Consider the following 12,815-nt stretch of genomic DNA (forward strand, 5'->3'; position numbering starts at 1 on the left):
CTTTAAAGACGCTCGTTCCGTTTCGTTTATAAGCACTATAGTTGTAGGGAACACACTGGCATAGAACTCAACTTAACCACTCAATCATTGAGGTAAAGCAATGAAGAATGCTGTAAGTAAATTGGATTGATTGATTGATGCATCTGCTCGCCTGTCACTCTTCATCATCATTACCTCATTCTGAACACACTCTCCTCCTTGACATCTCTTTCCTTTCCTCTCCTCCTCCGTCCTTTCATCTCCTTTGCTCTCCCATAATGCACCGCGCCCACTCGTCGGATCATGGACCAAAGCGGTAAGCAAACTGTCTAGTAAGGGCCGACTTTTGCAAATTCGGATTACGCGACGCGCTTCTCGTGCCGCGGTTACTCTTCGTTCCGTCAATCCCACGGATAAAGCGACACGAAAGGCTCGCAGTGGAGACTTGATCTCCCCGCTGCGGCGTTGTTATCTGTCAAAGCCGCTATCGAAGCTAGCGTGGTCCAGGTTAGCTTAGCTGGCTAACGACACGCCACAGCTCTCAAGTCATAACAAGTGTTCATCCAAAGTGGACGAGCTAAGTGCTAATTAGCCGAGCAGACGCGGCCACATGAGACGTTACAGTTGAGTCAATGTCGTAACGTTGTGTCTTACGGAACAGTGTCATTCCTGCACTCAGGCAGGGCTAAATGCGATTGAGTTGGGATGCAAAAGGCTTCCTGACCAATAGTAGCAGCGTGCTAACTAAGCTAGCGGGGCTAGTTGGGAGGGAGGCGCATTCAAATAGTTTACCTAAAGAATGTTTAACGATCGGTTTCTTCCCTTTATTTAGACTTAAAGCCGGTTATTGTTAAGTCCAACTCAGCGAGGTTGCTAAGCCCCTGTAAAAAATTGTGAAAGAGCAGTAACGAAGATACAGGCTGAGTTTGGGCTCCATATTCAACCTTGATGTCTTCACATAAGAACATAACCATACACATAACCAACATAAACAGTTGAGTCAAATAATAGTGTATGTGGTCAGGAATCTAATTCGCCATTTTGTGTCCTGGTCGTCGATGGAATTACCCCAAATGAAGTTATAAAGAAAATCTAAAGGAGACCCACACAAGCAGAGTTTTAATTCTTTCTTCCCGATTTCCTCAGCAGACAATGATCTTCAAGGAAGCGATGGCTCCGGGAGTTTGGGTGGCCCCGATGTCCGCAGACGGATCCCCATCAAACTCCTGTGCAAGCAGCCCATCAGGAGCAAACCTCCACCTCGCGCTCAGAGACCGATCAGCAGGCCGGTTAAGATCGAGACTGCAGAAACCGGTGAGTTTCTCATTCATATGACTTACAATGTTGCTTTGAGAGAACCGCAAGGTTTAGGTTTATGCTTGGATGAGAATGTTGCTTTTTGCCTGTTTATTATCCCTGAACAAATACTAGTCGTGGCAGAATGTCGAGCTTCTTGTCTTGTTTCTTGTTGATAATGTTAGAAGTGTTGTTTGAGCTTGGTGTTTACTTTTTGCATTGTATTTGGTGATGTTATTGGACAAATATTCAGTTTCTTTAAATTCGTGTTCATGAGCACAATGTGACATGCATCTGACTTTTTTGAGCTGTTTCTTTTGCCACATTACTTTTCCAGTTTCCATCTGGTCGATCAGCTTATTAGTCAATAATACCAAAACAAATATTCCTTGCTTTGCTTTGGATATCCAAGAATAATTTCAGTGACCCTTAAAAAAACATCTTTGCGTACCACTTTTGGAACAATGCATTACGTCATTCTATTGAGTATTCTTGGCTCCGATGGTTTCTTGCTCACTCTGAATTGCAAAATCAATACCGTACTCTTGTTTTTCACCAGATGGATACAGTTTTAAGCCAGAGGAGAGGTTTGATTGTGGAGCAAAAGCCGGTGACGTCTTTGGAACTCAGAGGAGATTCCCCCAGCAGCTCTTCTGGGATTATAAGGTGCGTAAACTGTAAAGAATCTAATGGGCACACTAATGACAAACACATTAGTAATGTCTTGAACACATGGAGCATACTAAGAGCAGCTGGATCCTGTTGATGTTGTGCATGTAAACAGCTTCATTGCCTTTTTTTGCGATAAGGCCATGCAAGTACACACAGTGATTAGGAATATCCAAATCCGTATGTGATGTAATGGAAATGTCAATGACAAATCTGGGATTACGACTTGTTTCTTTTCCAACAGTTAAATCTCATTGGAGAAAGGGACGAAGTACCGATTCACTTCTGTGACAAATGCGGTCTTCCTATTCAGCTTTATGGACGGATGGTAGGTGTTGGTTGATCTAATTTCTCTAAAAGGTTCTTCTCTCATGTCTAACCCTCACCCTCTGACTCCGCAGATCCCCTGTAAACACGTCTTCTGCTATGACTGTGCTCTGCTTCACGAGAAGAAAGGAGAGAAGATGTGTCCAGGGTGAGCTGATCTCTGACATGTTTACTGAGAAAGGTTTTATTGTCTACACTCAGACATATTTATCATGAAATTACTCTTACTCCAAAAGAAAGTAGAGAAATAATGGGGAAACTGGAAGAAATAGCAGCGTAGATGTAAATTTGTTGACTTTTAATTGAATCGTCTTCCATTTTAATCACAATTCATTTTTTATTCACCATTTAATCACATTAGCTAGACTGAGATGGCAGGAGCATTTTTCAAAAGGTGTGTGTGTGTGTGTGTGTGTGTGTGTGTGTGTGTGTGTGTGTGTGTGTGTGTGTGTGTGTGTGTGTGTGTGTGTGTGTGTGTGTGTGTGTGTGTGTGTGTGTGTGTGTGTGTGTGTGTGTGTGTGTGTGTGTGTGTGTGTGTGTGTGTGTGTGTGTGTGTGTGTGTGGCGCGCGCGCCTGGTGTCACTGAACTTTTGTCCCTGTTTGTTTAGTCTCACCCTGTATAGCTGCACAGACCCAGTGCAGCGTATTGAACAGTGTCAGCGCGGTTCTCTCTACATGTGCAGCATTGTGTCAGGATGCAAGCGCACCTACCTGTCCCAGCGTGACCTGCAGGCCCATGTCAATCACCGCCACATGAGGGCAGCAAAATCCGCGGCGGGCCGCCCCGAGCCCGTGCACCTTCCCCCGTCCTCTGAGGTGAATGACCGATTCCGTCTGCCCCCACCTCACCTACCCAAGAACCACGTCCATCTCCCCAACCCGCTCCAGCATGGGAACCACGACCCCTACAGCCAGCCACCGCCACAGAACGCTCACGACGCCCCACCCCCAAACTCTGGTATGGGTCCTGAGACGTTCCGCATTGCCACGGTAACCACCCGCAAACATAGCAACCTCATCACCGTGCCCATCCAGGATGACTCATCCTCCTCTCGTGAGCCCCTCCCTGGGGGGCCAGGCCCTGGTCAGCCACCCCACCACCACCCTGGGGACTATCCTGGCCAGCCGCCTGTAGTGTCCCACCCTCACCACATGATGGCACCACCACAGCAGCACTTCGGCCCCCCGCCTCCTCCTCCGCCCCCTATCAACCATCCTATGCAGCATCCTCCTCAGGGCTCTGGGACACCACACATGGTGTACAACCAAGCCCCTCCTCCTATGTCCTCGGCGCCCCCACCAATCACTCCACCTCCAGGCCACATCATGAGCCAGATGCCCCCCTATATGAACCACCCACACCCAGGACCTCCTCCGCAACACAGCGGCCCACCGGTCAATGCGCCCCCACCCCATCACTACAACCCTAACTCCATGCAACAGTTCCCCGAAGACCAGGGCACCCTCAGTCCCCCCTTCAACCAGCCGGGGGGACTCAGTCCTGGAATGTGGCCTGCTCCGAGAGGCCCTCCCCCTCCTCGGATGCAGGGTCCCCCTCCCCAGGGCCAGATGCCTGGACCACACCACCCAGATCAGGGCCGCTACCGGCCATATTATCAGTAAACTGCCACATCAGTGAATGGGTATTGGTTTAACTGCGTCACTCTGCTCCACACCAATTGTCTGGATAATGTGATAGTAAACCTCAGGGTTGCTGGATGTAGAACTTTCATTTTGGCCCCAAAGCGAACATGTGTGTGGTGCACATTTTTCTTAACTGTACTGAACTTCCCACTGAACATGATTTAGACTCTGCCAAGAGCTGGAGTGTCCCTGTTTTTTTTTTGAAAAGCTTATGGTAAATATGTCTGTATATATTTCAGCTAATTTCATGCATATGTACTATACATTTAAAGACGTTCAGTGTCTCAAATAAATTTTTAACATCATATTTCCATCTTATCTTTTTTTAATGTGACACCAGCTGAGTTCAAAGATGAATTATAAAGTGGATACCAGATAAGTTATATTCAACAAAACACCACTTTTTGTTGCAAAACATTTAAGGGTCTCATCTATTTTGAAAAACATAATAAAGACAAAAATACAAATTGTTTTGTCCTATTAGACATTTTACTTTTACTATGCCTGGAGTTGTTAAAAAAAATTGATTTTCTTTTAGTTCAAAGAGTTAAAACAGAATTGCATTTATGTTGCCTATTGGAAAATTTATTTTTAATATCACCAGTATTCAGATAGTGTAATTTTTTTGTTTTTGTTTTACAAAGTATCTTAACCCACAATGGACCTTGAAGTATGAATCAGTTAATGTTTGTAGCTTCAGCTCATGTAATGTGAGGGACTATCACACATCTACATTGTGCACAGTGTGTGGTGGTCAGAACTGAATCCGGTGGCGTCAAAAGCAGAAAGTGCAAGAAATCAGTGATGTGGAAGCACTTGGCACAGAGTGATGATCGTGTGACTCGGTGAGATCAGGACTTGTATTTTTCTGATGATGCTTTTTTTGAACATGTGCCTATTGTCACTGACATACAGTTGCATTTATGCTTTGAAGTGTTAATTCGAATCATTTGTTGATGCCTTATCAGCTGTTTGTGTTCTTTTCATTTTGAATCCACTTGACCATGTTAATATTCCCTTATAATGCCTGATAGCCTGAAACAAATGAAGCGACATTTATACTACAATATAGTGTGATGCACATCCCTTGTCTACAAAATAACAGACTGGACTCTTTCTATTGAACACATTAAATGATGGATTTTAATAAATGTGAGCAGAGCACAAGTGTAGATGTTAAGGAAAGTAATTTATGGGATAGAGACAGTGTAGAGGTCGCAGAAAGTTAAAAATAACTGTATATAACATTTGTAAAAGTATCTGAAGCCATTGCTGGGACAGTTGCACCACTAGATCCTGGTACTTGATACCTGGAAGAGATGTAAATTAAATCAGACACACACCAGTAAGCAGGAGGGATTGCAGCCACACAGACATGAAGCTGTTTCTTACCACACCCCCTTTATCATCCTTGTGTGTTTCATATGCGTGAAGCACAGCGTCATGAAGAGTCGGATAGAACATGGAGGTCTGGATCTCCTCATCGAAGAACATGAAGCTGTGCAGTTTCTCCATGATGTACGCTGTGAACAAGGGAGCAGTGTGATAGAGGCTTCCATAGGTGACATTCCCTTCATCACTGATTTCACAATCTGATTTTGAGAGATGCAGAGGAAACTCACCGTCACAGGAAACTATGTAAACGTCCACGTCAATACGAAGGAACTCTTTGACCGTCTGGCGAAAATGCATTGATTTATAATGATGTAATATGAGTAATTCACCCAAAATTAGCTAGAAGGTGGAGCTGAAGTCACTTGTGATTTAATTCAGCTTTAAGATGTCCATACCGTTTTGAGTCCCTTCATAGCAGAGACGTCCAGGAATGATACAGCAGAGAAGTCCAGGATCAGGCTGTGGATGTCCACCTTGGGAATGCTGATGAATGCGGGCAACACTCGATCCGAGTCAACCCAGAGACGAGGGCCCCCATCCTCAGTGTATCTGCCCAGGGCGTTTGCAGTGATTTCCTCCTCTGAATTGTGTGTGTGTGAGGGCTCTGTGGTCTGTATGACAGATTTTTCAGACTTGATATTTAGATGTTCCAAAGCATCTTCATATAAAGGTTTATGACAGAAAAGCCCAATTGCAGCTTTGTTCAATTTACTACAGCATTTTCTCATTTTTAACAGGAACATAATTGATATCAGTTGTTTCCATAGATTATCTCAAGGTAACAATTATCACATCATCATGCAAGCCTCTTTAAACCTGTTATCTACACTTAATTGTATCACCTTTCATGACCTTTCTGCTTTTTGTTTAAAAGAATTACTGGGATCGAATTATTGGAATGTGAATTAAAAAGCTTTTAGAAAAAGACACATTTTGGGTTGGCCTGCTCCACCGCCTGTCTGATGAGTCGATGGCCTTTTTTTAAAGCCTCCATATGCCGTATGGTTAAAATGTGTGTGTTAAAACTGTGAAAATGTCCTCTTCCTCACTCATATCTTTGCTTTCTCACCTTTGTATATGTTTGATCTGTGTCTTGCATCGTTTTCTTGTTTTTCCTCAGGGCCTTGTTCCTCTTCCTCAAAACTCTCAGGGCGTTAAAGCCAACCTGGAACAAACAAGTATCGTCATAATGAAGACAAACACCCTCTGAGGCAGGTGACAGCAGCAAGTTACACCATGGCATACGTACAGCTTGTGCCAGTTTGTCTTTGAAGAAGTCGATATTGGCAAAGAAAAGCGGTGACGGTATCCTGAAGATCTTAACTCCCTTTGGTTGTTGGTATGTCTGATAAAGGAACACACATGATTTCACATTAGAACATAAAATGAAAACGTTTATCTTTGTTGCTGAACCTTCTCTTTTGAATGGGAGGCCCAACCAGGTAAACAGCACGAAGACAGATTTGATGTGATGTAATGTCATGGTGGTGAGGCAAAGTTTGCTCCTTTATTTATAACAGTGTTCTTGAGTGAGCTTTGCAAAGTGTTTCATCAAATCGATCAAAATTAAACAGATAACACAGTCAGATATTATGACAAAAAGTCTTAAACTTAGACCAGCAATGTAAGAAGAAGTCATGAAGACAACAAGTTGTCTGCTACTGCAACAAAAAAATGCAAAGGAAGATTTCAGATGAATGTTGCTTAATGTGACTCAATACACTTACGGACACATAATCCTTGCAGTCTTTGTAGAGGTCAGTTCCAGGCATGTTAGCCAAGACAGAACAGCGTGGACTGGAGCAACATGAGCAGGGTTCATCATCAATATATTGGAAAAAAAAGATCTACATGCATCTTTTGTTTAATTTGTTTTACTGCACATTCTCCAGTAACTTCAATCAAGATGCCACTGTGTTAAAGAAATCTCAATAAACTTAAGACCAATCGTTTGTTGAATCCAAGAGGGATTATGTACAACTTGTTTTTTATCATTAAGTATATTGGAATCTTTGGCCTTTGTGACTGATTAGCACATTTATTGTCTGTCAAGTGATACAAAATGTATAATTACAACTGAGTCCTGAAGACGACAGTGAGCAGCTCCACCCCTAAACCCAGACCCAGACCCAGATCCAGTCCCAATAGGATGGCGCCAAGAAATGTTCCCACCCACACCACCTGCACAGGAGCAAAGAGGAGAGTCAGGGGCAAATAACCTCACTATGTAAAGTAGTAGTTTACCCAATACATTTACTGAACACTTACAAGCTCTACTTTATCCCTCCTCCACAGGTACACAGTCTCTCTGACCTGCATCAGCATGCCCTTCAGGTTGACAATGACCAAGGCACCCAGGACAGACTGGAACCATGAGAGGGATCAAGTCAAATCAGCATCAGCCTCAGTCACTTAGTTTGTTCATGTATGTACGTTTCTTTATGTTTAATTTTGGAAGCGATTGGACACATGGCGCTTGTTGCAACTCAACACAAACATACAAACACTCTCCAGTTTCAATGGGAAAGAAACTATACTATAATTGCATCTGTACTGGTATCAGAGAAAGAGACTTTTAAATGAAGCTAAACGGGATGATCTCACCGTTGGAAGTGGCTCCAGCAGGAACCCAAGTGAGAGAGTAACTATCATGGCCATGACTGCTGAGATCAGCCCTGCAACCTTCATTTGTGGAAAAGTTAATGATTCATTCTTTTGACCTACTAAAAATCTGCGATACAGTCAAACCAATGCTGTAAACATCCAGGGATTTGTTTTGTGACCTGCGTTTTGCCTCCCGAGCTCTCCTGCACCGCCGTCCTGGAGAGTGCCGTGCTGGCCGCAAACGACCTGAAGGAGGCGCCGAATATGTTGCTGACCCCAAATGCAATCAGTTCCTTAGAGGGAAAGATGAATGAAACAACTCAACCTGCTCATCTTGTTTTTAAGATGCTAACATAAAAGCAGGAAACATACACTGACTTTATTTCTTTATTATACAACTTGATTTGGAATTCTACAGGGAGTGTCATACTTGTTACTCTGTATCAGTAATCCATTAACTCTGCAACTATGTGGAGAGAGATAAGAAGCATCTGCCATTTAACTTGTGTGAAGTGTTGCACTTCCTGCCAGGCTTAAGCAATCGGACTTACTTGGTTCCCATCAATGGTGTAATCATGTTTGATAGAGTAGACCTTTGCCACAGAGAAAGCCACAGCAAACCCCACGATGGCTATAGGGAAGGCCTCCACAGCGCTCTCCTTCCAGACTCCCACATTAGGAGCGAAGGGAGTCTTGTACCTGTAAAGGCCTTTATTTATGCATTCAAAGACAGCAGCCAGCTCATCCTCTTATATCCACAATCTACTGAATCAAGTGTAGGACTTAAGACTTACCCTTTATCCATTACACCCACGACTGTGACTTCAAATCTATTTTCAAAATCGAAGCCATAGGACACAGCACAAGCTATCACAGTCTATGTGAGAAGAAAAGAGACAAACACGTCTGACACTTATCAATAAGGCTAAACATAACCTTAGATTGTAACTGGTTTCTATTCATTTTGACACATAAATCAACAGGTAGAGACTTGAAACCTGCTTGGGGGAGGTATTACAACACAGTTAAACATTGAGTTGCCTGTTTTGTAAATGATACCTGATGGGTTTATAGGTTATTGTTAATTGCATATTGGATTTGATTCCCAACAATATAGCATGTGACTGTTGTGTTAGGCTTTCTTGACTGCACCAACAAGCTCCAATAATGGAACTTTGATCTCACAAGCAAGTTACAAGTCTCTGTGTGTTTATTCTTAAAGTCGATTGGCAGGGAATAAAATAAAATCTTGAAACAGATCGTTTAGAAAATAGTCCAGACAATTCAGCTTGTATGAACTTGTAGTTAAGAGGCTAAAATGACTTTCCCCTCACCATGATGATCTCTATGGGGATTGGTACAGGCAGCTTGGCTTTGTATTTGTCGTTCAGCTCCTTCACTATAAACACCATCAACATGATGAGTATGGATGTCACCAGGTCGCAGATGTTGGTGCTGGTGATCTGGTCGAATATATTTATCAGGGTCTGTGAGGAGGGAACCAACAGATTGGCAGTCAACATGAACAAAGATGAAATGTTAGGGTGGGAAAGTGGAAATCATGGAGGGGACATTTACATTTACTCACTTTTGTCCAAAGCGACATAGAGATGATATTTAAATACAAATCAAAAAAAGGATTATGGTTGCGGTGAAGTTTAAACTTAGGACCTTCTGTGTGTAAGATATGAGGACCACTACACTATGGGACATTTTCTTTTACATGATAAAAGTTGATTCCAATAAATAAATAAGGTACATAAGGTCACAAAACTTTGTCTGGGCTCTTAACATTTTTTATTAAACTTCCTTGATGTCAAAAATCAAAGGCAAACTTTAACATACACTGCAGTAAACCGAGTATACTTTGATAGATCAGTTGATAGGAGGTAAACAATGCTGGAGGTTAATACGGGCTCTTTCTATAAAAAACGCAACTGCCCCTATAACCAGACACAATTCAGTTTACCAACTGGACAACTTTTATGTGCCCTTCGTGTGCCACATCCCTGTTTGGAAGTTACAAGTACTGTACCACTTGTCACGCAGGTGCTCTTTGTCTGGAATTACTAAAGGGCCATTGGCAGCCGTTTTTTTGTCTGGATAGCAGATGAGTTATGCATGAGTGACTTTTAATTCATATGTACACAAAATGTCAAAACTGGGCAACTCGGGAATTAGAACATTTACAACATTTAACACTTCTGTGATTCCCTCTTTTCCTCCTCCTGTCTGAATGATGAGGATGGATATACAAAGGGAGACTAGAATGCCTCCTCTCTTTAACAATTTTTAACCGTATTTAAAGCTATAATAATCCTGGACTTACATATATGATGGCGAGTGGTCCATTGAAGCTGGTAACTGTCAGCCCCAACACGAACTTGAGCTGTGACACCAGGATGTGGACAGCAGCTGCTGTGGTGAAGCCAGACACCAGTGTGTCAGACAGATAGACCACAACAAATCCCACCTGCAGAACACCCATGGCAAGCTGGCAGAGAAAGGTGTGGACATATTAGATATTAGCAAAAACTGGGCCCGATGAATTTTGCAACATTTCTTAAAATGGTTGATCTCTAGCTGTCAACTATTTCCCATAAGCAGGATTTGAACCTCTACGAGGTAAATTCCACACTGCAACACAAACTGAAATGAAAGACTGTCTGAAAGGTCAACCTGCAAAGATCACCTGCTTTGTATTATTTCAACAATGTACCTGGAAAATCCCCATGAGGAATGTGACGGAAGAGGCCACGACGACTCTCTTCTCTTCCATGGTCAGACCCTCTAATCCTGTGATATTTACTGACGGTTCCATGTCGTTGTCTGGCACTATGCGCAACACAATAGCTCCCACCATGAGGCTCAGGACTGGGAAGGAACCTGCGGGAAAGGTCCGGTGAAGTCAAATTGGTGTTACCCCACTATTCTGAGCTGCATTTGTAGTAAATGCAATACTTTGCAATGACAACATTTGTATTACATACCTATAGATATGTGTCTTGAAGTACCCATGAAGAAGTAGATGAGCATGGGGAAGAAAGCTGTGTAGAGGCCATAACTCGGTGGCAGCGAGGCCAGCAATGAGAAAGCAAGGCCTGAGTACACACACACACACAAAATGATATCACTGCAGAACAAAAATATATCCTGTCAGAATATATATATATTATTTTTTTAATTATAGCTGTGTATATCATTTCATTAAATACACTTTACATAGACTGGTGTGTATTGTATCATAGTCTAAATGGTAACATGGCATATCTGTCATATACTGTATGTGGTGTACTACCGGTTGTGATATGATGCAATTATAAACATTTTATCATCACATCATACCATATATAACAATCCGAACAATAATATAATATAATATAATATAATATAATATAATATAATATAATATAATATAATATAATATAATATAATATAATATAATATGATATGTTATTCATATGATTTTAATGTGGGAAATGAGACAAAACTACAGTTGCAGTTTGGTAGTTTCTTTGGTAGTTGTACTTGTTAATCCCTCAGAAGATCACCAGTTCCTCTTCTTGCCTTCTGCTTACCTTGCATAATGGCCACCAGACCAGTGCTGACCCCAGACACCACATCACCTAGCAGCCACTCTTTAACTCTGTAGATCTTCATCCATCCAATGATGGGCAGAAGAGAGAGCCCTATGTTCTTGACACGTTTTGCATCACAGCTGTATGCAGGACAGAACAAAGCTGCTGTACATCACAAATAGAGCAGCTCATCTGACAATTTTTGCCACACTAATTTTTTCAAAGCCTCCAAAGACTAATTTTGTTGAGAGTCGCCTGAAATGTTTTCTGCAACGAGCGTGAACAATCAGCAAATACTCACGGATCACTTACGTCAGGTACTGTTTACCATGGTCGCACATGCTTTTATGTGTTCTATGGATCTTCATGTATTCCTCTCCAAGGCTGTCCTCAGAATGCACGGGTCTGGTCACCACATAAAGTTTCCTCAAAGTCGCCATCCTCACACTATAGAAGTCCAAGCCTGTGTGTCAAAAGTATGAAATTAATATAAATTCCCGACAGCACCTTTGGCCGTAGTTCTCCTGTGCAGTGATCAACTATCTGTGCATCTAATCTGTGATCTGAGCCATTCACATCACTGTCCTTTTTGTCTTTACCTTGTTCAATCATTGACAATTGACAAGATGTGCGTGCAATTAACTTTATGTAATGTTTTATTGTTTGTTCACAAGATGAAATGGAGGTGAAGATGTTTCCCCATTGTTTTATGAGAGTCAGAAGAATGAAACAGTTAAAAATACATACAGATGACACAGTGTCTACTCCACCCGCCTTAGTGCAATCAGGTGGAGGTGCAAAGACAGGCTTGTATCTGAAGTTGCCAGTGGACATTCAGTGCCACAGTTGGGTTCGTGTCACGACTACCAATGAGCATTTGTCAATAAATATATCCCCAGCAAAAACTGAAGGGGAGTTTAATGCGAGAAGGACTCTGATTTAAATGGGCTCAGATATCTCTGATTGCAGACTTCTGGGTGGCAAGACTGGCGTGGAATAATGAGAGGAAAGTGAAGCCTGTGATCAAAATTCCCAGCTGGATCTCTGATGATACAACCTCTGGCACACCTACAGGCATTGAATGCACTACTAATTTGAAATCATCAACATGTACTGTTTAATGTAATCTCTTACAAATAATTTACTCAAGCACAAAAATGTACATTTACAAAATCATACATTTTCATATTTTGCTCAGTGCACGTATTTTTATTGTCAAAAAGTCAATTTACGTGAATTGTCGTGAAACTGTACTATAACTATACAACATGTCAAATATATTGCACCTACATTTTCTACAGTTTCACAATATACAGTATAAAA

At 42.1% G+C, this 12,815-nt stretch overlaps 2 protein-coding genes across 3 annotated transcripts; one reads left to right on the top strand and one right to left on the bottom strand.

Annotated features, from left to right (window-relative positions):
• Positions 1-191: 191 nt before the first annotated feature.
• Positions 192-4,222, top strand: cbll1 (Cbl proto-oncogene-like 1, E3 ubiquitin protein ligase). Of its 2 annotated transcripts, none has more exons than XM_076150606.1 (6): positions 192-295; positions 1,129-1,293; positions 1,835-1,941; positions 2,189-2,272; positions 2,346-2,419; positions 2,880-4,222. In XM_076150606.1, exons 1-6 carry the CDS (start codon positions 283-285, stop codon positions 3,892-3,894), a joined length of 1,458 nt encoding a protein of 485 aa, XP_076006721.1. In that variant the 5' UTR covers positions 192-282; the 3' UTR covers positions 3,895-4,222. The 2 variants fall into 2 exon arrangements, with proteins under 2 accessions (XP_076006721.1, XP_076006719.1); XM_076150604.1 differs by having other exon boundaries at positions 223-295; positions 1,126-1,293.
• Positions 4,223-4,895: 673 nt separating this feature from the next.
• LOC143001103 (chloride anion exchanger-like) lies at positions 4,896-11,932 on the bottom strand. The gene is made up of 19 exons (XM_076150603.1): positions 11,805-11,932; positions 11,493-11,632; positions 10,905-11,015; positions 10,634-10,800; positions 10,244-10,408; positions 9,249-9,401; positions 8,709-8,791; positions 8,466-8,613; positions 8,094-8,207; positions 7,915-7,992; positions 7,579-7,674; positions 7,385-7,491; positions 7,038-7,107; positions 6,560-6,655; positions 6,380-6,475; positions 5,706-5,888; positions 5,538-5,592; positions 5,308-5,438; positions 4,896-5,225 (listed from the first exon to the last, which is right to left on the bottom strand). Exons 1-19 carry the CDS (start codon positions 11,930-11,932, stop codon positions 5,205-5,207), a joined length of 2,142 nt encoding a protein of 713 aa, XP_076006718.1. The 3' UTR covers positions 4,896-5,204.
• Positions 11,933-12,815: the final 883 nt, after the last annotated feature.

The sequence above is a fragment of the Genypterus blacodes genome, unplaced genomic scaffold (assembly GCF_046128005.1).
Source record: "Genypterus blacodes isolate CSIRO-AG114 ecotype Tasmania unplaced genomic scaffold, CSIRO-AGI_Gbla_v1 ptg000007l_1, whole genome shotgun sequence".
In the NCBI taxonomy this organism is placed as follows: domain Eukaryota; kingdom Metazoa; phylum Chordata; class Actinopteri; order Ophidiiformes; family Ophidiidae; genus Genypterus; species Genypterus blacodes.